The sequence below is a fragment of the Nycticebus coucang genome, chromosome 5 (genome assembly GCF_027406575.1).
Source record: "Nycticebus coucang isolate mNycCou1 chromosome 5, mNycCou1.pri, whole genome shotgun sequence".
NCBI lineage: Eukaryota > Metazoa > Chordata > Mammalia > Primates > Lorisidae > Nycticebus > Nycticebus coucang.
This window is the reverse complement of record NC_069784.1, coordinates 44,796,817-44,820,912: the sequence shown is the minus strand read 5'-3', so window position 1 is coordinate 44,820,912 and position 24,096 is coordinate 44,796,817. Positions and strand designations below refer to the sequence as shown.

At 42.2% G+C, this 24,096-nt stretch overlaps 2 protein-coding genes and 1 pseudogene across 2 annotated transcripts in view; all 3 read left to right on the top strand.

Annotated features, from left to right (window-relative positions):
* The window catches only part of TRIM33 (tripartite motif containing 33), a 132,699-nt gene that overhangs the window by 44,556 nt on the left and 64,047 nt on the right, over nt 1–24,096 (top strand). Inside the window, 3 exon segments of the mRNA XM_053590508.1 lie at nt 14,493–14,611; nt 15,030–15,174; nt 15,333–15,465. Of these exon segments, the coding sequence (XP_053446483.1) occupies nt 14,493–14,611; nt 15,030–15,174; nt 15,333–15,465 (397 nt within the window).
* Nucleotides 1–24,096, top strand: part of BCAS2 (BCAS2 pre-mRNA processing factor) — a 156,199-nt gene that overhangs the window by 120,649 nt on the left and 11,454 nt on the right. The window lies entirely within an intron of this gene.
* Nucleotides 2,300–2,827, top strand: LOC128586424 (mitochondrial intermembrane space import and assembly protein 40-like; annotated as a pseudogene).

The following is a 24,096-nucleotide window of genomic DNA, read 5'->3' as shown; positions in this document are numbered from 1 at the left end:
CCAGGTGTGGTGGCGCATACCTGGAATCTTAGCACTCTTGAGAGGCCACTGGGGAAGGATTGTTTGAGGTCAGAGGTTTGAGACCAGCCTGAGCAAAAGGGAGACCTTATCTCTACAAAAAACAGAAAAATTAGCTAGGTGCACCGGCACAAACATGTACTCCCAACTACTTGGGAGGCTGAGGCAGGAGTATCACTTGAGCTCAGGAATATGAGTTTGCAGTGAGCTATACCACACTCATTGCACTCTGTCCTGGGAAACAGAGTGGGATCCTATCTCAAAAAGTAACAAATAGGTGAGGGAAGGAGAAAAATAGGTTTGTATGGGTTACCCATGTAAATGTAATTAACTTCATTAGTACTCTTTTTTTAAATATGCATTTGAGTTACTGTCTGATGTCACTTCCTTTGAATCTGAAGAATTTTTTTTTTTTTTTTTTTTTTGTAGAGACAGAGTCTCACTTTATGGCCCTCGGTAGAGTGCCGTGGCCTCACACAGCTCACAGCAACCTCCAACTCCTGGGCTTAAGTGATTCTCTTGCCTCAGCCTCCCAAGTAGCTGGGACTATGAAGAATTTTTGTTAATATTTCTTGTAAGGCAGGATGACTAGCAGTGAATTCTCTCAGTCCATTTTTATCAGAGTATGTATTTCATTTTTGTTTTTGCACGTGAGCCTTGAAGAATATAGAATTCTTGGTAATTTTTATTTATTTTTTCTTTCTACATTTTCTATTGGTGTTTCCTCTTAGCCTAATTTTTTTCTTTATTTCATTATTAATACATTGTAATTGTAGGCAAGTGTTTTCTTTTACCACATGAATTATGTCATCCCACTGCTTTCTGGTTCTCTGTTTTCTTCTGCTCACTGTTGATCTTACTGTTGTTCCCATGTATGTCATGAGTCATTTTTCTTTATTATTTATTTTTTTGAGACAGAGTTGTCACTTTGTTGCCCTTGGTAGAGGGCTGTGGTGTCACAGCTCACAGCAACCTCCAACTCTTGGGCTTAAGCAATTCTCTTGCCTCAGCCTCCTGAGTAGCTGGGACTATAGGTGCCAGCCACAATGCCCGGCTAATTTTTTTTTTTTTTTTTGCAGTGTTTGGCCGGGGCTGGGTTTGAACCTGCCACCTCTGGCATATGGGACTTAGCGCCCTACCCCTTTGAGCCACAGGAGCCACCCATGCCCGGCTATTTTTTGTCGCAGTTTGGCCAGGGCCGGGTTCAAACCCGCCACCCTTGGTATACAGGGCTGGCGCTCTACTCACTCAGCCACAGGTGCTAGAATTCTTTTCTATATTTTGGAACAGTTCTCAAAGTGGGCAGCTTTAGCATGGCATTGAACTGAACTTCTGTCTGAATCTTATTATTGGCTGAGAGAAGAGGCTTGCACAGATTTCACTTACCAACAACTTGACTATATTTTATGTGATCCAACTTCTAGGTCCTCAGTTATCATATCAAAATCATCCTGTGTGATTTTCACTTGTTTATTTATTTATTTATTTTATTTTTTGACACAGTTTTTCATTTGTCGCCCTTAGAGTGCTATGGCGTAAAAGCTCACAGCAACCTCAAACTTTTGGGCTCAAGCAGTCCTCTTGCCTCAGTCTTCTGAGTAGCTGGGATTATAGGTGCTCACCACAGTGCTCGGGTCTTTTTCAGAAACGAGGTGGTTAGCTTGACACCCATAGTTTAGTGAGTTAGGGTGCCGGCCACATACACCAGAGCTGGTGGGTTTAGCCTAGACTGGGCCTGCTAAACAGCAATGACAACTGCAACAAAACCAGGCCTTGTGATGGGCACTTTTAGTCCCAGCTGTTTGGGAGGCTGAGGCAAGAGAATTGCTTAAATCCCAGAGTTTGAGGTTGCTGTGAGTGTGATGGCCATGGCAGTCTACTGAGGGTGACATAGTGAGACTCTGTCTTAAAAAAGACACTTGGGGCGGCACCTGTGGCTCAGTCGGTAAGGCTCCAGCCCCATATACCGAGGGTGGCAGGTTCAAACCCGGCCTCAACCGAACTGCAACAAAAAAATAGCCGGGTGTTGTGACGGGTGCCTGTAGTCCCAGCTACTCGGGAGGCTGAGGCAAGAGAATCGCTTAAGCCCAGGAGTTGGAGGTTGCTGCGAGCTTTGTGAAGCCATGGCACTCTACCGAGGGCCATAAAGTGAAACTCTGTCTCTACAAAAAAAAAAAAGAGAGACACTTGGAGGCAGGCTCATGGCGGGCAGGGGCAGGCCTGAAGGGGGCGGGTCCGCCGGGGCCTCTGAGGTACTTACTCTGCCGGGGGCAGAGGGAGGTCCCAGCGTGAAGCTGCTGTCCCCTTCGTGCTTCTGGAAGGTCTAAGCGTCAGGGCCAGCTATGTCTTACTGCCGGCAGGAAGGGAAGGATCAAATCATATTTGTGATCAAAGAAGACCATGAAACCCCAAGCAGTGCAGAGCTGGTGGCCATGACACCAACGATCCATATGAGGAGCATGGATTGATACTACCAAATGGAGACATTAACTGGAACTGCCCGTGCCTTGGGGGAATGGCCAGTGACCCGTGTGGGGAACAGTTCAAGTCAGCCTTTTCACGTTTCCACTATAGCACAGAGGATGTCAAGGGATCAGACTGTATAGACCAGTTCCGGGCCATGCAGGAATATATGCAGAAGTACCCAGACCTCTATCCCCAAGAGGATGAGGAGGAGGAAGGAGAGAAAAAGCCAGCAGAACATGTAGAAGAAATGGCTGCCACTGAGGCCTCTGCAACCAAAGAAGAGGAGGGGTCAAGTAATGAAGGCCAGAAGGCACTGGAGCCCAGTCCTTCTGTTTTAGAGTGATATGGACATTTTACAAAATGCCTTTTAGTCACCTTCCAAGAAAGTATCTTTTCCTCCATTTTGTGCACTGTAATGTACAAGATAAGTTATTTTGATGCTCAGAGGTCTTGGCTTGTTGACATATACACTGAAAAAAATGGGGATTGTATGTATGGGTTTCATATATAAACCATTCAGCAAATGTAGCCTCCACTTTTGAATTCACTTCTCAGATTGCTCTGAATTTTACCACTTTTTAATAGTGGGCCGAATATTGCCAGCATCCAAAAATCACTATCCAAGAATGTTTCTTATGAGTGAGTTGATTTATTCTGATTCATTATATTTATACCTTTTAGTAGATTTTATACCCTTTGGGTAATGAAAGAGAAACAAAACATCTTCCTTTAAAATGTTGGGTGGGGCCAATTACTGCTAGAAGAGGCTAGATGGTGAGGTACTTAACTACTCAAAAACCATCTTGACCTTGAGCATATAAGGGGTTGCTATACTTCATTCCTGATACATTTTGGTTTCCATTTTTTAGGTTTCCTAATTTCAGAAGATGGAGGTTTGGACCCTCCCATTCGTGATCCCTTTTTAGTGAAGAGAAAGGCTGGATCTTATTGTTCTTGCTATTCCAGAAGCCCTGGTTTGGGGACTATGTTCGCACTGGCTTTCAGTATGGTCAGATGCCAGTATTCTTGAGAAGTGGGGACCCAGTTGTTACCAGAGTAGCAGCCAGGAGAAATAAGAGTGTGAATAAAGTACTCAGTTAAAAGAAAATGTGATTTCTATGTGATTTTGAATGTGTCCTTTGCTTTTTCTAATAATTCTTTTTTTTCTTTTTCTTTTTTACCGGGACTGGGTTTGAACCTGCTACTCTGGTATATGGGGCTGGTGCCTTACTCCTTGAGCCACGGTGCTGCCCTAAAAATTATTTTTCATGTAAGGAAGGATAAATTATGAAAAATTAAATTGAAACTCATCTTTAAAGGTACTGATAAACCAGTTTGAGTCTGTTAAAATTTTCTGTATTGATTTTAAAGCAAGCTCACTGTTTTGTATGTGAGCAGATGTGTTCCAACAGACATTGCAGTTAATCCATGTGGTGGAGAAGGCTCTTCCCATTTGAAGGTCAAGAAAAGAAGCCTTTGCAGATTAACTTGCCTAAAGTAACTGTTAGACAGTTTACAGGTTATGGTGTAATAATGCCTCTTTTGCCCCAAGTGTATTACTATGTAAACAGTAAATAACTGTCCCAAGTTTAAAAAAAAAAAAAAAAAGAGGCACTTTTTTTTTTTTTTTTTTTTTAAGAAACAGACTCTCATTTTATCGCCCTTGGTAAATTGCTGTACCTGTACCGTCACAGCCCACAGCAACCTCCAGCTCTTGGGCTTAGGCAATTGCCTCAGCCTCCTGAGTAGCTGGGACTACAGGCACCTGCCACAACGCCAGGCTATTTTTTGTTGCAGTTTGGCGGGGGCTAGGTTTGAACCCACCACCCTTGGAATGTGGGGCCAGCGCCCTACTCACTGAGCCACAGGTGCTGCCCGAGAGATGAGGGGGTTCTTGCTTTGGCTCCTACTGGTCTTGAATTCCTGAGTTCAGATAGTTCACCTGCCTCATCCTCCCAGAGTGCTAGGATTTTAGGTGTGAACCACCTCTGCTGGCCCTATCTATCTATCTATCTATCTATCTATCTATCTATCTGTCTATCTGTCTATCTATCTATCTATCTATCTATAAAATAGAAAAAAATACTGTTGGGTGGTGCCTGTGGCTCAGTGGGTAGGGCGCCGGTCCCATATACCGAGGGTTGTGGGTTTAGCCGGGCCCTGGCCAAACTGCAACGAAAAAAATAGCCGGGTATTGTGGCGGGCACCTGTAGTCTCAGCTACTCCGGAGGCTGAGGCAAGAGAATTGCCTAAGCCCAAGAGCTGGAGGTTGCTGAGAGCTGTGATGTCACGGCACTCTACCGAGGGCAACAAAGTGAGACTCTGTCTCTAAAAGAAAAAAAAATTATTATATATGTGGAAATTATGAGAAATATGCATACATATTTTTTAAAGACAGAGTCTCACTTTGTTTCTACAGTAGAGTGCTAGGGTGTCATAGATCACAGCAATCTCAATCTCTTTGAACTCAGGTAATCCTCTTGCCTCAGCCTCCCATGTAGCTGGGACTATAGGTACCTGCCTCAATGTATGGCTAGTTTTTTCTTTTTCTTTTCTTTTCTTTTTTTTTTAAGAGACAGAGGCCTTGCTCTTTCTTGGGCTGGTCTCAGAACTCCTGAACTCAAATAGTTGACCCATCTTGGCCTCCGAGTGCTGGGATTACAGGTGTGAGCCACCATGCCTGGCCCCTTAACATACTTTTTTTTTTTTTGGTAGAGACAGAGTTTCACTTTATGGCCCTGGGTAGAGTGCCGGTGGCATCACATAGCTCACGGCAATCTCCAACTCCTGGGCTTAAGCAATTCTCTTGCCTCAGCCTCCCAAGCAGCTGGGACTACAGGCGCCCGCCACAACGCCCGGCTATTTTTTTGTTACAGTTCGGCCGGGGCCGGGTTTAGAACCCGCCACCCTTGGTATATGGGGCCGGCGCCTTACCGACTGAGCCATAGGTGCTGCCCCCTTTAACATACTTTTAATTGATGTTTTAGTATCAATTTTCCTATTATACTATAATTAGTGTTGTTTTCTAATTGTAATAGAACAGGTTATTGTAGTTTGGTATTTTAACTCCATCATTTTTAATTTTCTCAAACTAATATTTTATATATTGTATATTTGCTTTTAGGGCTAATATTAGGAGATATTTAGATGTAAGAACTGTTCATTGTTACTGTGCTAGTTGCTTTTGTATCTTACATCTAAATATTTTTCCATTTTCTGAAATACGTTGAATTGTATAAAATTCCCATTTTTGCAAGTCAAACACAGTTTAATATTGGCAATTTTTTTTTTTTTTTTTTTTTAGAGACAGAGTCTCACTTTATGGCCCTCGGTAGAGTGCCGTGGCATCACACAGCTCACAGCAACCTCCAGCTCCTGGGCTTAAGCGATTCTCTTGCCTCAGCCTCCCGAGTAGCTGGGACTATAGGCGCCCGCCATAGCACCCGGCTATTTTTTTTTGTAGTTTGGCCAGGGCTGGGTTTGAACCCGCCACCCTCGGCATATGGGGCCGGCGCCCTACTCACTGAGCCACAGGCGCCGCCATAATATTGGCAATTTTATGTGGTTTGACTTAAGCTTTATTGGGTTTTAAAGCAGATTTTTTTTTTTTAGAGACAGAGTCTCACTTATTAACCCTCAGTAGAGTGCTGTGGCATCACAGCTCATAGCAACCGCCAAACCCTTGGGCTTAGGCGATTCTCTTGCCTCAGCCTCCCGAGTAGCCAGGACTACAGGCGCCCGCCACAACGCCCAGCTATTTTTTTTGTTGTTGCAGTTTGTCCGGGTCTGGGTCCGAATATACCACCCTCAGTATATGGGGCCCACTGAGCCACAGGCGCTGCCCTCCTTTTTTGTTTTGTTTAAGATAGTCTCCCTTTGTCACCCTTGGTAGGATGCTATGGCATTATAGCTCACAGCAACCTCAAACTCTTGGGCTCACGTGATCCTCTTGCCTCAGTTTTTTGTTTTTAGAAGAGATGAGGTCTCACTCCTGCTCAGGCTGGTCTCGAACTCATGAGCTCAGATAATCCACCCACCTCAGCCTCCCAGCGTGTTAGGATTATAGGCCTGGCCTATTATTTTGTTCTTAGTCTTGAATAAAAAATTTTTTATGGGGCGGTGCCTGTGTTCAAGGAGTAGGGCACTGGCCCCATATAGCAGAGGTGGTGGGTTCAAAAAGAAAAAAATGTTTTTTTTACGATGTCTAGTTCTAAATTGACTTATTTTCCCTCAAAGTTTTGAAGATATTACTGGTGAGGTCTTCTGTCTGATTATCTTCCATTACTGTAATTTTTGTTTTCTTGCTGATAATTAAGAATTTTTTCTCTACCTTTGTTCTGTAATTTTCTTATACTATATCTAGTTACCTGTTAATTTCCATTAATCCTTCTCAGGACTTGGCTTGCAGTCTTAGGGCTTATTTCTTTAGTTCTGAAATTCTCAGCAATTGTCTCTTTAAAAAGCATCTGTGTACCTTATCTTCCATGAACTTTTAAATTTTTGTTGGACACATGGTCAAGCTTCTCATTTAGTCTTTTAGCTTTCTGAGCTGCTTTTCTGTAGTTTACATTTTTTTCTTATCAAGTACAGTTCACACAGATATCTATGTTCTGTGTTGAAAAATTTCTTCACTTATCTCTTGTATAGTCTTTAACCTGCTTGTGTTTATTCAATACATATATTTTATTTCTTGGATTCTTTTTTAGATTTTCCTATTTCCATAGATTGTGTTTGTCTATTTATCATTATGAACAATTTACACATTATTTGACTGCTTTATTTATTTAAAATCTGTGGTTTCTGGCTGTGTGCAGTGGCTCAGGCCTGTAATCCTAGCACTCTGGGAGGCTGAGGCGGGTGGATTGAGCTCACAGGTTCGAGACCAGCCTGAGCAAGACCGAGAACTCCGTCTCTACAAATATTCGGGTGTTGTGGCGGGTACCTCTAGTCCCAGCTACTCAGGAAGCTGAGACAAGAGAATCACTTAAGCCCAAGAGTTTCAGGTTGCTGTGAGCTATGAAGCACTCTGCCAAGAGCAACAAAGTGAAACTCTTGTTTCAAAAGAAACAAACAAACAAAAAAACCCAACCATGTGGTTTCTAGGTTGTTACTTCTTTGCTTAGTATGTTTGTTGACATAGGCTAAGAAAATTGGATTTCTTCATGCGCCTTGAATTTTTATTGTGAATCTATCTTCAATGGGAGTCTCTCTCGTGCCCTGGTTTAGGAGGGGTTCTTTTTTTTTTTTTTTTTTTTTTAAGAGACACAGTCTCACTTTGTCACCCTTGGTAGAGTGCTGTGACATCACAGCTCACAGCAACCTCCAACTCCTGGGCTTAGGTGATTCTCTTGCCTCAGCCCCCAAGTAGCTAGGACCACAGGCACGCACCACAACTCCCAGCTATTTTTTGCTGAAGTTTGGCTGGGGTTGGGTTCGAACCCACCATCCTCAGTATATGGAGCTGGCGCCCTACCTACTGAGCCACAGGTACCGCCCTGGTAGGGGTTCTTGTGAGATGGTTTTTGTTCGTAAGGTTCTGTATAACCTTACTAGTTTCTTGACTTGGCATTTCTGTACACTATTCAGATGATACAAATTTTGGTTCTATATCTATGCACACAGCTTTTGGGGGGTTTGACTAGCAAAGGATATTAGGGTATAGGGCACAAAAAGCCTATTTCATAACTTAATGAAGGAAGATTTTTTTTTTTTTTTTGAGACAGAGCCTCAAGCTGTCGCCCTGGGTAGAGTGCTATGGCATTACAGCTCACAGCAACCTCCAACTCCTGGGCTCAAGTGATTCTCCTTCCTCCGCCTCCCAAGTAGCTGGGACTACAGGCGCCTGCCACAGTGTCTGGCTGTTTCTTGGTTGCAGCCGTCATTGTTTGGCGGGCCTAGGCTGGGTTCGAACCCCCCAGCTCTGGTGTATGTGGCTGATGCCTTAGCTGCTTGAGGCACAGGCGATGAGCCAGTTTTAACTTTTTTTTTTTTTTGAGACAGAGCCTCAAACTGTTGCCTTGGGTAGAGTGCTGTGGAATCACAGCTCACAGCAACCTCCAACTCCTGAGCATGAGCTAGTTTCCTGCCTTCGCCTCCCAAGGAGCTGGGACCACAGGTGCTGGCCACAACGCCCAGCTATTTTTTGGTTCAGCCGTCATTGTTGTTTGGTGGGCCCAGGCTGGATTTGAACACGCCAGCTCAGGTGTATATAGCTGGCGCCCTGGCCACTTTAGCCACAGGCACTGAGCCCAGTTTTAACTTCTTAAACTTTGTTTTCCTGTTCCCAACACTAATGGTGATCATCTGTGTGGCCTACTTATTTTTTATTTTTATTTTTTAAGCGTAAGAAAATTTATTGAGATATGTTACTGGGAAGTTCGGAGGTTGGGTCAGCCCCAGGGTGGAGCTGTTCCAGAGATTTGTGAGATCCTCAGTGCTATGGCTCCATTGCTGTTGACTGCTCTCCTGCATGTATCAGCTTCTGGCACTCTTTCTCTTTCTGGCCCGAGGTCTGGAAGCCTGTTCCCCACGGAGTCCAGACTCCTGGGTATTCTCTGGCAAGGCGCGGACAAGAGGTGGGTTGCCGCAGCTCCATGCAGATTCTGCGGTGTGGGTGTAAGAAGACGGTGGACTGAGGGAACCATATGGGAGAGCCATGTGGCCTACTTATATGTCAGTGCCTCACCACTTGGTCTTTGAGCTCCCTATTTGTTGCTGGCACTTCAAAATTTCTTCTTGCTTCCAGGCTTAGTTTTGCATTTTTTTTTTGTAGAGACAGAGTTTCACTTTATTGCCCTCGGTAGAGTGCCGTGGCGTCACACAGCTCACAGCAACCTCTAACTCTTGGGCTTACGCGATTCTCTTGCCTCAGCCTCCCAAGCAGCTGGGACTACAGGCGCCCGCCACAACGCCTGGCTATTTTTTGTTGCAGTTTGGCCGGGGCTGGGTTGGAACCTGCCACCCTTGGCATATGGGGCCGGCGCCCTACTCACTGAGCCACAGTTGCATTTTTAAAAGTATACTTTAACTTGTTACGTTTTAGCCATTTCTGTGCTTGAGTTGAGGGGTCAGGTGGTCTTTTCACTTCTGTTTAGGCATTCATCTTGAATGGAAGACCACCTGTCAGTTTCACCAACTGACCCTGCCATGGTTTTGTTGTTGTATGTTTGTTTGTGCGGGGAGTTCCAGTTTCACCGTTTATGACTTTTGTTATTCGACCCTCATCCATCTGTCTGACACTTCACGTGCCAGCACTCTTGGATCAGCAGTTCTTGACATTTTTCTTATCAGCAACAAGTTGTGGTCTCTTTTCCAGGAAGAGATGGTTTTGTCTTTTTTTCTAAATGTTTTTTCATGGTGAAATTAGTAAGCAGGTTTTTGTGTTTGGTGAAGATCAGCATATGTGTGACTGAAAATATAAAATCTGATAATTTTGTAAATCCATTTATGTCAAGCAGTGATTTTTTTCCTTATGATACAGACACAAATATGGCGAAGAGGCAATGTAATTAGTCAGTAGTTGAGATAGAGGAAGAACTAAGTGTCAGATTTTGAAGGAAATGGTGAGATTTTCACTAGTTCAGATAGCAAACAAGAACTTATAGAGGTGAGTGTGAAATTAATTCTGAGGAAGAGGGTGAAGAGGAGGAAGAAGAAGATGATGATGGAGAAGAAATGCAAAATACAGAGCTCAAGAGAAGAAGGCCACACCTAGTTGTAAAAACAGAGCAGCCCACACCTCAGAGAAGGCACGGTGAGGAATGATAAGGACCTTACAGACAGTAAAGGGTCAGGAGGCGACGGTTGGCTAATAGTATAAGGACTCAACCAGGAGTAGAACCTAAAACACCTTTGGATGCTTTTCAACTATTGATAACAAAACTGTGATGTAATTATCAAGTTTACAAACCGGAATTTACATCTAGTCAAAGAATTATGTAAAGATGTATTCATCCAAAATTCCGGTGATTTTTGTAAAAGCAGTTCAAGAGAAAGCAGGTGCAAGTTTCCAGCTGTCTCTTTCCAATGTAGTTGAACAGGGATGTGCTTAATTATCTCAGCAACAATGTGAAGCCAATACCCAGGAGTACTGGCAAGCAAGGAATCCCACCTAAGCCTTGGTGACGAGGGTTTTTATTGGGAGATCAGTCTCATTTGCATGCATCCCTCACAGGGCTGGTATCAGCCAGACTAAATATAGTGTGGCCCACAGCCTTAGGCATACAAAACTACTTTTATCAGGCAGAATATTCCATGGGTCATCTCCCAGAAATCTGTCAAGGGCCTGTTCTGAAAACCAGACTTTCTTAGGAATGTGCAAAGTTTGAGCAAGCCAGGTCTGCAAAAGAAATGCTTTCTTGTATACTACTAAATGCATGTTTATTCTTCAAGACCCTAGTAAAGTGTCATCTCTTTAGTGAAAATTTACACAACTCACTCTAAAAAGTTAGTTGCCCTCATATCTTTGTCCTTATAATTACTTCTTTTTTATGTAATACCTTCGTTTCTTGTAAACGTTTAAATTCATGACTCTTCAGATGTGAAAACGTTTGTTTTTTGCCTTCACTCACCCCCATTCTCTATGTGGTTGTAATAAAAGAATTCTTCCTCTTCCTCCTCCTTGTTGTCGTCGTCTTTTTTTTTAAAGAGATGGATAGAGCCTTGCCGTGTTGCCCAGGCTGGGCTGTGAACTCCTTGCCCAGATGATTGTTTAGCCTTTACCTCCTGTATAGCTGTGCCTGCATTTATGTTCTTTATCCCTTTTTATTGTACTGTTTCTTCCTTTTGTTTGAAAAACTGGTTTTTGTGTATTTCCTCTGAGCAAGATCTTTGTATTCATTTTCATGCAGTTCTTCTAGTAAAATTCATGAAATATACTACACAAAATAATACTTTGTTTTGAAATACATAATTACATATTTGAAGTCTGGATATGGTGGCTTATACCTATAATCCTAACACTTTAGGGAGAGTGAGGTGGGAGGATTGCTTGAAGCCAAGAATTCAAGACAACATAGTGAGGCAACATAGTGAGACCCTTTCTCAACAAAATAATAAGAAATTAGCCAATGGTGGTAGTGTTTGCCTATAGTTTTAGTTACTCTGGAGGCTGAGGCAGAATTGCTTAAGTTCAAGAGTTTGGCTGGGTGAGGTGGCTCATGCCTGTAATCCTAGCACCCCGTGAGGCGGAGGCAGGTGGATTGCCTGAGCTCATGGGTTCGAGACCAGCCTGAGAAAGAGCGAGACCCTGCCTCTAAAAAATAGCTGGGCATTGTGGTGGGTGCCTGTAGTCCCAGCTACTTGAGGCTGAGGCAAGAGAATCACTTGAGCCCAGGAGTCTGAGGTTGCTGTGAGCTATGATGTCAGGGTACTCTACCGGAGTGACAAAGTGAGAAAGACTCTGTCTCAAAAAAAAAAAAAAAAAAAAAGTTCAAGAGTTTGAGGGTATAGTGAGCTATGGTCATGCTACTGCACTTCAGCCAGGGCAACAGAGCAAGACTCCATCTCTTAAAAAATATGTTATATATTTGAGTTTGTTTTAACAGTGTTTATATGCCTCTTGGGAGAATGCGATATTCCTGCTTTTACAATGAGATGTTTTATTCATGTTTTCATTTTTCATCAGAACGACTGTGTATGGCACTACAGCTTGTGTAGTACACAGCTCTTGGGGGCTTTGTTTTCTTTGTTATTATTATTTTTTTTTTTTGTAGAGACAGAGTCCCACTTTACTGCCCTCGGTAGGGTGCCGTGGTATCACACAGCTCACAGCAACCTCCAGCTCTTGGGCTTACGTGATTCTCTTGCCTCAGCCTCCCAAGCAGCTGGGACTACAGGTGCCCGCCACAATGCTCGGCTATTTTTTTGTTGCGGTTTGGCCGGGGCTGGGTTTGAACCCGCCACCCTCGGTATATGGGGCCTGTGCCCTACTCACTGAGCCACAGGCGCCGCCCTCTTTGTTATTTTTTTAGAGACGGTCTCACTTTGTTGCCCTGGGTAGAGTGCCGTGGCATCACACAGCTCACAGCAGCCTCCAGCTCCTGGGCTTAGGCGATTCTCTTGCCTCAGGCTCCTGAGTAGCTAGGACCACAGGCGCCCGCCACAATGCCCGGCTGTTTTTTTGTTGCAATTTGGCCAGGGCCGGGTTTGAACCCTCCATCCTCGGTATATGGGGCCAGCACCCTATTCAAATGAGCCATAGGCACTGCCTAGTAATTTTTTTTTTTTTTTTTTTTGCAGTTTTTGGCTAGGCCTGGGCTTGAATCTGCCTGGTATATATAGGGGACGGCACCCTACTCCTTGAGCCACTGGCCACTGGTGCCACTCTAAGTGTGTGTGTGTGTGTGGGGGGCTTTGTTTATATCCTGGTCTTTGTGTGGTGTTTCCTGTAATTGTGCGCATTATAATCTGTAAAAATTATGTACAAGTTTAGAACCCTTCCTAAAGGCAAGGATTGTATCATTTATGCTATATCCTCAATTCCATGACTGACACATAGTAGCCTGTTTTGTTGATTCTGGTGTTATTTTTTAATTCTTTTTTTTTTTTTTTTTTGTAGAGACAGAGTCTTACTTTATGGCCCTCGGTAGAGTGCTGTGGCCTCACACAGCTCACTCCAACTCCTGGGCTTAAGCGATTCTCTTGCCTTAGCCTCCCAAGTAGCTGGGACTACAGGTGCCCACCACAATGCCCGGCTTTTTTTTGGTTGCAGTTTGGCCGGGGTGGGTTTGAACCCATCACCCTCGGGATATGGGGCCGTCGCCCTGCTTACTGAGCCACAGGTGCCGCCCTATTTTTTAATTCTTGACTTTAGTTTCTATATGTTACCTTAACAGGTTAATCATTCTGATAGATGCTAGAACACTAGCAAGTGAAGGCATAGATAAGTCTTTCTTACCACATTAGCATATATTCACGTATCTCTGAACCAAGTAAAAATTTATAAGATAATAGATTCTGTATTAGTTTTCTCTTGCTGCTGTAACAAAATTGCCACAAACTTGGTGGCTTAAAACAACATACATGCATCTTACTTTCTTCTTATTCTTTCTTGAAGCTAGAAGTTTGAAATCAGTTTTACTGGGCTAAAAGTCAGAAGTCTTGACAGGCGGCACCTGTGGCTCAAGGAGTAGGGCGGTCCCATATGCCAGAGGTTGTGAGTTCAAACGCAGCCCTGGCCAAAAACCAAAAAAAAAAAAAAAAAAAAAAAAGAAGTCTTGACAGGAATAATTCCTTCTGCAGGCATTGGGAGAGAATATATTTCCTTATCTCTTTCATCCTTTAGTCACTGCCTGTGTTTCATGGCTTATAGCTCCTTCCTTCATCTTCAGAGTATGTTGCCCCATTCTCTGCTTCCATTATTCATTGTTTTACACACTTCTTACCTTTCTATGTCTCCCTCTGATCAAGCCACTTGATTGTATTTAGGGCCTGTTGGATAATCTAGATATAGGGGTCCTCAAACTGTGGCCCGTGGGCCACATGCGGCGGTGTGATCGTATTTGTTCCCGTTTTGTTTTTTTACTTCAAAATAAGATATGTGCAGTGTGCATAGGAATTTGTTAATAGTTTTTTGTTTTAAACTATAGTCCAGCCCTCCAACGGTCTGAGGGACAGTGAATTGGCCCCTGTTTAAAAAGTTTGAGGACATCTGACTAGAAGCACCCCCATCATAAAAGCCTTAATTTAATCATATCCATAAAATCCCTTTTGCTATGTAAAGTATCACTCATCATCTCTAAAGGACCTGGATTTCTTTAGGGCCATTATTCAGCCACATTGTAACAAGGAAGCACTTTTTTGGGGTAGGGGTGCTTGTTTTCTTTTCCTGAATAGGATATGCTATTTTCTCCAATGAAAAAACTCACTGGTTTATTTTATTCAGCTCTGTATACTCACTTCTTTTGGTCTTGTCTGTGACTAATGAATGTTTTCATATCGGCATTATGCACAATTTCCTTATTTTATTCCATAAGAATATTTTTTAATGTTGTCATTTTGTGTTGTAGTTGGTGTAATACGGTGCCCAGTATGCCGACAAGAATGCAGACAGATAGACCTTGTGGATAATTACTTTGTGAAAGACACATCTGAAGCTCCTAGCAGTTCTGATGAAAAATCAGAACAGGTATGCATCTCAGTTTTTTCTTATATTCCCATCTTGATATAAAAATGTAAATTATAAGAAAAACATTTGTATAATTAGATAATGGTGATTCTGCTATAGTTTCATCTTTTAAAATTATAAATTCAAGATGGTTTTCTTCTATACTCTCAAACTTGGTTAAATGAGACTAAACTCCCTACTTAAAAAGTCAAATCTTCATAGACTTTGTGGTCTGAGCCTTAGATTTTCACTTAGCTGATTGTTTGATCTGTAAGGAAAAGGATTTTGTTGAAGATAAATGGGTAACAAAACAATTTTATTTTATATACATCGAATCAGCCAATATATTTGCGAGCAAGTTAGAAAGTTTTTACCTTTTTGTATTGTGGATGTATATTTTATGAATCTAATGTAGATTAGTATATATTTCCTCTTTTAGGTATGTACTAGTTGTGAAGACAATGCAAGTGCAGTTGGCTTTTGTGTAGAGTGTGGAGAGTGGCTATGTAAGACGTGTATTGAAGCACATCAAAGAGTAAAATTCACTAAAGATCACTTGATCAGGAAGAAAGAAGATGTCTCAGGTAAGATAGATGCAGTTTTAATGATTGCAATTAACCTGTTTTGCCTCTATAGCATTTTCTACTTACTCTTTATTCTTTGGATACCAACATCAATAAGAATTTAGAAAATTAGACAATTTTATGTTTAGTTAAAAAATATTTGTTTTATTTTGCTACAGAGTCTGTTGGAGCATCTGGTCAGCGCCCTGTTTTCTGCCCTGTACACAAACAAGAACAGTTGAAACTTTTCTGTGAAACATGTGATAGACTGACATGTAGAGACTGTCAGCTATTGGAACACAAAGAACATAGGTACAGAAGTCATAATTGCTTACCAAGAAATACTATAAAAAAGTGCTTGTAAAATTCTTCTTCTTCTTAAAGCAAATACTGATCCTATAATTTTTGTCTCGTAACATTTTAAATCTAAATTATATATATTTTATTTCTTGAAGCAATATATGTTTCAATAAATTATTAATGGGTTCCACATTCATATCTAATTGTCTTATGAATATTTGTTAAAATGTATCATTATGAGGATTTAGGTTCCTAAGAATGGAGTTGTATCATTTTTTGTTTGCTATTCCTGTGGTTCAAATAAGCTTTTGTCAAGTGTGTTTAGGCTGTAGGCTATAAGCTGAGAAGGCAGTATTCCCATGGATGTGTGTAACTGATACCCATTTTAACATCAAAGCATAAATATACTGATTTCATATTAGATACATAATTTTAAGAAAAATTAGGGATTTATAAATAGTTAAATAAGCATAGTTGCTAACTCTTTAATGCATAGCTTTATGTTTTAACTCTGTTTTACCCTTAGACTACAGTAGTTTCGCTTACCACAGGTCTGTTTCATCTGAATTGTTTTGGAATTCCACTAAAATTTCTAGTCAGGTGTATAACAAAAATTTTCAGTAATTCCCCCAGTTTTCATGTTGTCTGTTTAGTACAGGTAAAATGGGTTAGATTCTAGCCTACCCACAGTCCAGAATTTTCTACAGTGTTTTTCAAAAATAGTTTTTATGGATGGTTGTAAATAGATTTTATTATCCTATTGCCAAAAAAGAATACGAGAAGTTGGGTTAACTATATTTAAATATACTTTTGAAGTGCCAAGCATGGAGGCTCATGCCTATAATACCAGCACTTGGGAGGCTGAGGTGGGTGGATTGCCTGAGCTCATATGGTCAAAACCAGCCTGAGCAAGAGTGAGACCCCATCTCTTAAAAATAGCTGGGCGTTGTGGCAGGCGCCTGTAGTCCCAGCTACTTGGGAGGCTGAGGTGAGAGAATTGCTTGAGCCCAAGAGTTTGAGATTGCTGTGAGCTAAGATGCCATGGTACTCTTATCAAGGGTGACCAAGTGAGACTCTGTCTTTACAAAAAAAAAAAATTTTATATATATGTGTATATATATAACATATGTATTTTATATATGTACATACATAAAATATATACATTTGAACTGTATGATATCTTAAGGAGCTTTTTATTCATCAGGATTCATTGGAGTACATTAGAATCTTCTAAAGAGGGAGTACTGCAACCCTAGGGACTAGCAAGTACTGCTTCTATTTGTGCCAGGTACTTTTCTGAATGCCAAATGTTCGTTTAATTTATTAGTACCTATGAGGTTAGGTACTAACATTATGACTTTTAAAGGCAAAGGGACCTGCTCAGAGAAGTCTTTAGTTATCTGTACAAGGTCTCACAGTGAGGGGTAAGCCAGGACTGGGACACAGGCAATCAAACTTCAGATCTCTTCCTAACCGTATGCTTATTTTCTCTCATGGTACACAGAACATGGAATATAGAATATCTCAGACTTGATCATACAAAGGTAATGCCTTTTGTTTTTCAGGGCACCTCTCACTATTCTGCAGAACATATAATAAATTTATTAAAATTTTATACCCTTCATTTGGTCAGGAATGTCTTGTCTTACCTGCAGGTTGGCTGTAATTTTACTTGAAGTAACAAGTTTCGGGGATGGATTTACTCACTTCAGGGCCAGATCTTAACCATCGATTGTGTCTAACAGTCTCAGTAAGACATTTGATTATCTTTCTGACAGCTATAGTCAGATCTTTTTTGACCCTCAGATTTCTTATAGCTTTTTCAATTGATGTGAAAGGTAAAAAGACGAGGAGGATGGCACAGGCATACTTTGCCCCCATGAAAGAATAGCTTTAGTTGCCTTTGCCTTCTCAGAGTTAAAACATGATCCTTTTTCTTCCTTCATCATTTTCCTTTATTACTTATTACCTAAGTTCTAAAGATTTCTTGAATGTGTCCTCATGAATATAGGAAAAAAACAATGTTTTTCCTTCTGTTTTCACTCAATACAGAACACTTCTGTGACCATTTCCTCCCATACTGACCAACTCTCTGATGTAAGCTGCATGTCCTATAATTGAATTCGATCCAGTTCAGACACTGTGTACCTGTGGAGTCAGATCCCACAAGTTGAAAGCTTAGTCCAACAGACTAACCCTTGCACTTCAGGTCCTAGTTGCAGGTCCCAGCTTCTGTTACTTCTTACTGACTGGCCATAAATGAAGGTCCTGCCCATGACTCCTGCCTTGAGTTTGATCATTTGCTAGAATGGCTCATAGAACGCAGGGACACACTCACCTTTCTATGCCAATGTATTACAAAGGATATTGTCAAAAGGCATATGTATCTTTTTTTTTTTTTTTTTTTTGGTGGTTTTTGGCTGAGGCTGAGTTTGAACCCACCACCTCCAGCATATGGGACTGGCGCCCTATCCCTTTGAGCCACAGGCGCCGCCCAAGGCAAATGTATCTTAATTGGCTTTATTTGGGATTCTAGAATTGGCTAACACTTCATTCCATAAAATAAATATTCCAATCACCCAAGCAGGTTTTATGGAAAAAGAATGGCTGAGGAAAGCAGAAACAACAAAAAGTGGACTGGTCATTTCTAAGATAAGGTATAAGGCAAGAACAGGGAAACAGTAATAGAGACGCAACCGCAGGTTACTTCATGTTGCCTCTTGCGTAAAGATTAAAGACAGAGGGACTCGCATTGAAATTGGCCTGTTTGGGGGTGGCGCCTGTGGCTCAGTGAGTAGGGCGCCGGCCCCATATGCCGAAGGTGGCGGGTTCAAACCCAGCCCCGGCCAAACTGCAACAACAACAACAACAACAACAAAAAAAAAATAGCCCGGTGTTGTGGCGGGCGCCTGTAGTCCCAGCTGCTCAGGAGGCTGAGGCAAGAGAATCACGTAAGCCCGAGAGTTAGAGGTTGCTGTGAGCCGTGTGACGCCACGGCACTCTACCCAAGGGCGATACAGTGAGACTCTGTCTCTACAAAAAAAAAAAAAAAAGAAAGAAATTGGCCTGTTTGGGAAATTAGCCTGCCATCACTCTCTCCTGATTTCTTGGAAGGTCAGATAGCTCATTTTCAGGTTGGTGGCCTCAGTGTAAGTGACTCCAGTTTGATTTTTAATCTGGTTTGCTGGGGCCTAGTGTAGGAGCTTAGTCCAAAACAATGGCTCTCTATAACTTTTATTTGACAATATTTTAACAAATACAAATGAATAGCCAGATGAAGAGATACATGGGACAAAGTATGGGGAAGAGACGTGGGAAGTTCCATGCTCTCTGATGGCATGTTACTGTCCACTGTTCAGCAACCTGGAAGCTGTCTAAACCCCGCCCTTTGGGCTTTCCTGAAGGCACATTAGGTAGGCATGATGGATCAAACCTTTGGCCATTTGTGATTGGCTCAACCTTTCATACCCTCCCTCCTCCGCTTAGTTTTATTGGGAGGGTGACAGTTCTAACCCACTAATCACCTGGTTATTTTCTGTTAGCCAGCATCCAGAAAGTTATTGTCCTTTGCCCCCATACATCATTCCATTAGGGTATGTGATAAATAAGACACTTACCACTCAGAAATTGAGGATTTTAGGAGGTATGTGCCGGGAATGGTGAATAAAGACCAAACTATATGTCAGAATATCACACTTCTCTTCATTTGTTCATACATTTTATTTTCTCTGGATGGGCTGTGGTAGAACCCATGTCATTGGACTTAAAAGGCCAGCTTCCTGGGTGGCTCCTGTGGCTCAAAGGAGTGGGGCGCTCGCCCCATATGCCGGAGGTGGCAGGTTCAAACCCAGCCCCAGCCAGAAACTGCAAAAAAAAAAAAAAAGGCCAGCTTCCCATTACCTCAAGAAATTTATAACTAATTTTTCCATTTTTTTTTTTTTTTAGAGACAGAGTCTCAACTTTATCACTCTTGGTAAGAGTGGCGTCACAGCTCACAGCAGCCTCCAACTTCTAGGTTTAGGTGGTTCTTTTGCCTCAGCCTCCGGAGTAGCTGGGACTATAGGCACCTGCCACAACACCTGGCTATTTTTTGTTGCAGTTTGGCTGGAGCTGGGTTCGAACCCACCACCCTCGGTATGTGGGGCTGGCGCCCCACCCACTGAACCACAGGTGCTGCCCTAGGAGTTTGAAGTTGCTGTGAACTATGATGATGCCACTGGGAGACTGACTGAAACCCGATTTCAAAAAAAAGAACAAAGAAAAAAAAATGCTCAGCAGTGGTCCACTATAAGTCAAGTTCAAGTGTTTAGTATAGCACATGTGATTTCTCTTTATCATCTGTTCAAAGTTGGGAAGCATTTCATGAGACCACCCTCACCTCAGACACCAACTAGAGAGTTCAAAAATCCAAACATTTGGGAAAATTGGCCTTTAGACTGTTTTGTTTTTACCTTCTTTCAGAGTGGTGGTCTTCTAAACAGGATGCTGTTCATTCACCTTGGTACTGATGTCTGTAACCCAAGCAACTCTTTGTTATTTGAGAGCTGTTCGCAGCATAGCACCCATGTGGTCACAGGATCCAGCTTCTTCTCAGGTGGTTCCAAAGTCAGCCTTAGGGGAAAAGAGGCTACCTGCTTCTGAGCATAATGAGTACCTCTGGATTCTGTTGGTCATGTGTTCCTGCACAACCACTTCCATTTTATAGGGAACTCTTCTGGACATTGCCTTCCTTGTTAGTGTTTCTCTGATATCACCCAAAACATTATGGGTATTTCATGTTTCAGAATTATTTTATGTCCTTAACTCTTAGAGTCACCCGCAATGCCCCACAGCAGCTAATTTTTTAAAAATGTTCTACATTATATCATGGCATCCAGAAAATTTCTTGTCCCAAATTCCAGTGGTTGCTCTTGGTAGCTTTTGTCAGTTGTAGTCTGTATGTGTTACTAACATTTTGAAAAATCTTGTCTGAGTGTGGATCATAGAGGCTCAAAGGTGATGAGTGAGACTACCTTTTGCAATTGAGACATGGCCTACCTTTGTTCAGGTCCTATTTAAATAGGGGCTGCTTTTGGTTAGTTTTATTGAAAGGTATGCATTTCCAGATACGGAATGTGTGTCTTTCAAAATCCAAATATACCAAACACTGGGCTTCTTGTTAGTGCTAGGGGTAGGTAGGAATAGCAGTATACTTTTCTTCATGTTTAGAATGTTACAGATATTTCCTCTCAGGTTATTCCTACGAATTGCACCATTTGGGCAAGCTGTTGGACCTTTAATTTATCAACCAGCTCATGCTAGTTATGTGTGTCACCATTATATTTAAATTAGTCCTACCTTGGTCTTTGTTTCTGATACAATCATATTATCAGGTTAGTAGGACCTGAATCAAGTCTAGATCTTTTCTCACCAAATTGTGACTGCAAGGTGGTTAATTGAAATAACTCTGTGGCAGTATAGTAACGTAAGTTGGGATCTCTTCCACACGAAGACTAATTCTGGCTGGCTGTTTTGTTAGATGGATGCAGAGAAAAAAACATTACCAAGATCAGTCAGTGAGCACTGCTCTCCTTTAGCTTGCTGTTTATATTTGGTAACGCTGAGAACAAGTTAGGGACTGCTGATGCTGTGATAGCACTACTTAGTTCAAACCTTGGTCTCCATGAGCTATCCACTCTTTTCACAGGCCTCATAGTATTATTATGTGGAAAATTCATTGGCATCAGGACTCCAGCTTCTAATTTTTCATTAAAATGTAATCTCTTTTTGTCTAGTACAGGCGTCCTCAAACTTTTTAAACTGGGGGCCGATTCACTGTCCCTCAGACCGTTGGAGGACCGAACTGTAGTTTAAAAAAAGAAACTATGAACAAATTCCTATGCACACTGCACATATATTATTTTGAAGTAAAAAAACAAAACGGAGGGTGGCGCCTGTGGCTCAAGGAGTAGGGCGCCAGTCCCATATGCCGGAGGTGGTGGGTTCAAACCCAGCCCCAGCCAAAAACCACAAAAAAAACAAAAAACACACACACACAAAAACGGAAACAAATACAATCATACCACCTCATGTGGCCCGCGGGCCGCAGTTTGAGCACCCCTGGTCTAGCAGGTATCTTACACTGTTCCAATTAACAGCTTCTGGCTTGGGCAGTTAAAATGGTTCCCATTTAGCGTGTCCAATTGAGGTTGGCCTTAAGGTGGATTTACATCCCTTTTATTTTACAATACTAGGCAAGTGAAATGTCACCAGTCATTAAGTCTATCAAAACGCAAGGTAAAGGAGATATGACTACTTCACATAAAGCCTGCTAAGATCTTCTGATTTTAATCTAAACCTTTACCTTAATCTAGTCAACTGTTGCCTCTTCCCAGTCTAATCTGGCACTTGTTAGGATTTTAACAGATCATGGAATCATAGTGCTTTCAGCTTCCCTGTCAAGGAGTTCCGGAAATGTCTCATAAATAACCCTTTTATCCTTACATGTGTGTCTTGTGTTGGTTTCCCAGCCTAGGGGTTGGAAGACCCTGGCCTTTTTCATCTGTCTTCATCTTGTAATCTGCTAGACAGTTTGGGATGAGGAACCTATAGCCTTAAGGAAACTGTGACCTTCCTGGGCCTTAAGGTGTAGCCTTTTGACCAAATCCAAATTTTACACAACAAATCTTTTTATTAAGAGGGATACAACAGAGAATAATAAAGATTTTCTTGCCTCCTTTGGTATTTTAAAAAGAATGATCTTGAAATCAGAGGGCAACAGGTTCCCTATCCCGGCCGGGCAGGTGGTAAGACTTTTGTTTCAACCCCATCAATGTACGCTTTATTCATTTCATTTTAAAGTACCATCTAAAGATTTCATCTTGCTGGGATAAATCCCTTGACCTCTTCCCTTTGTCTTTCCCTGTTTTCTATGAATCACTCTGCTTTCCTTAGCATCTCTTAAGACTTGGAGAGAGAAACTAAGACAGTAAATCTGAAAAGGCTCCTCAGATTGTTGCTAGATTTTGTAGCAGTAAGGTTACATGGCATGCCCACATTACAGGGGCCCCCTTGGCTTGGCACCTGTTGCTTAGTGGTTAGGGCACTGGCCGCATGCACTGGGGCTGGTGGGTTCCAACCCGGCCAGGGCCTGCTAAACAACAATAACCAAAAAAAAAGCTGGGCGTTGTAGTGAGCGCCTGTAGTCCCAGCTACTTGGGAGGCTGAGGCAAGAGAATCATTTAAGCCCGAGAGTTTGAGGTTGCTGTGAGCTGTGATGTCACAGCACTCTACCAAGGGCAACATAGTGAGATTCTGTCTCAAAAAAAAAAAAAGAATAAAAGAGGCCCCCTTAATCATGGTATTGTATACTATGAGGCATACTTAGTAGATGACTGTCCCATTATCATAGTGCCAGTCCAGCGTGGCTTGCATAAGAAGCATATTACCTGTTTATTCTGGGGGGTTTCGTTTAATATTTATGGGAGGAGAAGGGCAGTTGGCCTTTGTGGGGTGAATATACTTTACAGTGGCTTTTTCTTTTTCTTTTTGGTAGAGACAGAGTCTCACTTTATTGCCTCGGTAGAGTGCCATGGCATCACACAGCTCACAGCAACGTCCAACTCCTGGGCTTAGGCGATTCTCTTGCCTCAGCCTCCCAAGTAGCTGGGACTACAGACACCTGCCACAACACCCGGCTATTTTTTTCTGTTTGGCCAGGGCCGGGTTTGAACCCGCCGCCCTCAGTATATGGGGCCAGCGCCCTACTCACTGAGCCACAGGCGCCGCCCTTTACAGTGGCTTTTATCTAATCCTCCAGGCTATTTGTGCCCTGAGGAATAACCTGTTGGTGTATCTGGATGAGGGATAGCCGTTCACACTATTCAATTGTGAGCTGAGGGTCCTGCCTCAACCCGAGTTCCCAGTTCTTGAGTTCATGTATTCTGTTCTCCAAAATTGCTCTAATTAATCCTCAGTGCTCTTTTATGTTTATTAGTTGTTTCCTTTCTTGTTTTTGCTATATACTCAATTTAGATTCTTATGATGCATCCCAGTTCTTCAGCACTCAAAGGCAAAGATACTGTGGCTCTCAGTTAATCACTCTGAACAATCCATTTTTGTATGTTTTCTGTAGAAAACTGACAGTGTTGACCCCCAAAATGTACTCTGCTCCCTGGTTTCAGTACTTCTTAGTTTTGTCTCTCACCTACACTAGAGGTTGTAAAGGTGTTGTCTAATGTCCCAGCGTATTTTTTCCTTTTGGAGTGACCTAGTGGCTGTAGCTCAGCTGGCTCAGCTTGGCTTACTTAGTTTTAGAATCTGTCTCTCTTCTGTTTTCATTTTAGCTATTACAGACAATAACAAAAGGATTATTTAATTAACATTTTTCTTTATTTTTTTAATTTTTATTTTATTTTATTATTTTTTATTTTTTTGAGACAGAGTCTCAAGCTGTCACCCTGGATAGAGTGCGGTGGCGTTACAGCTCACAGCAACCTCAAACTCTTGGGCTTAAGCAATTTTCTTGCCTCAGCCTCCCAGGTAGCTGGGACTACAGGTACCCACCACAATTCCTGGCTATTTTTTTGTTGTTGTTGTTTTAGTTGGCCCAGGCTGGGTTCAAATCCTCCAGCCCAGGCGTCCTCAAACTGCGGCCCGCGGGCC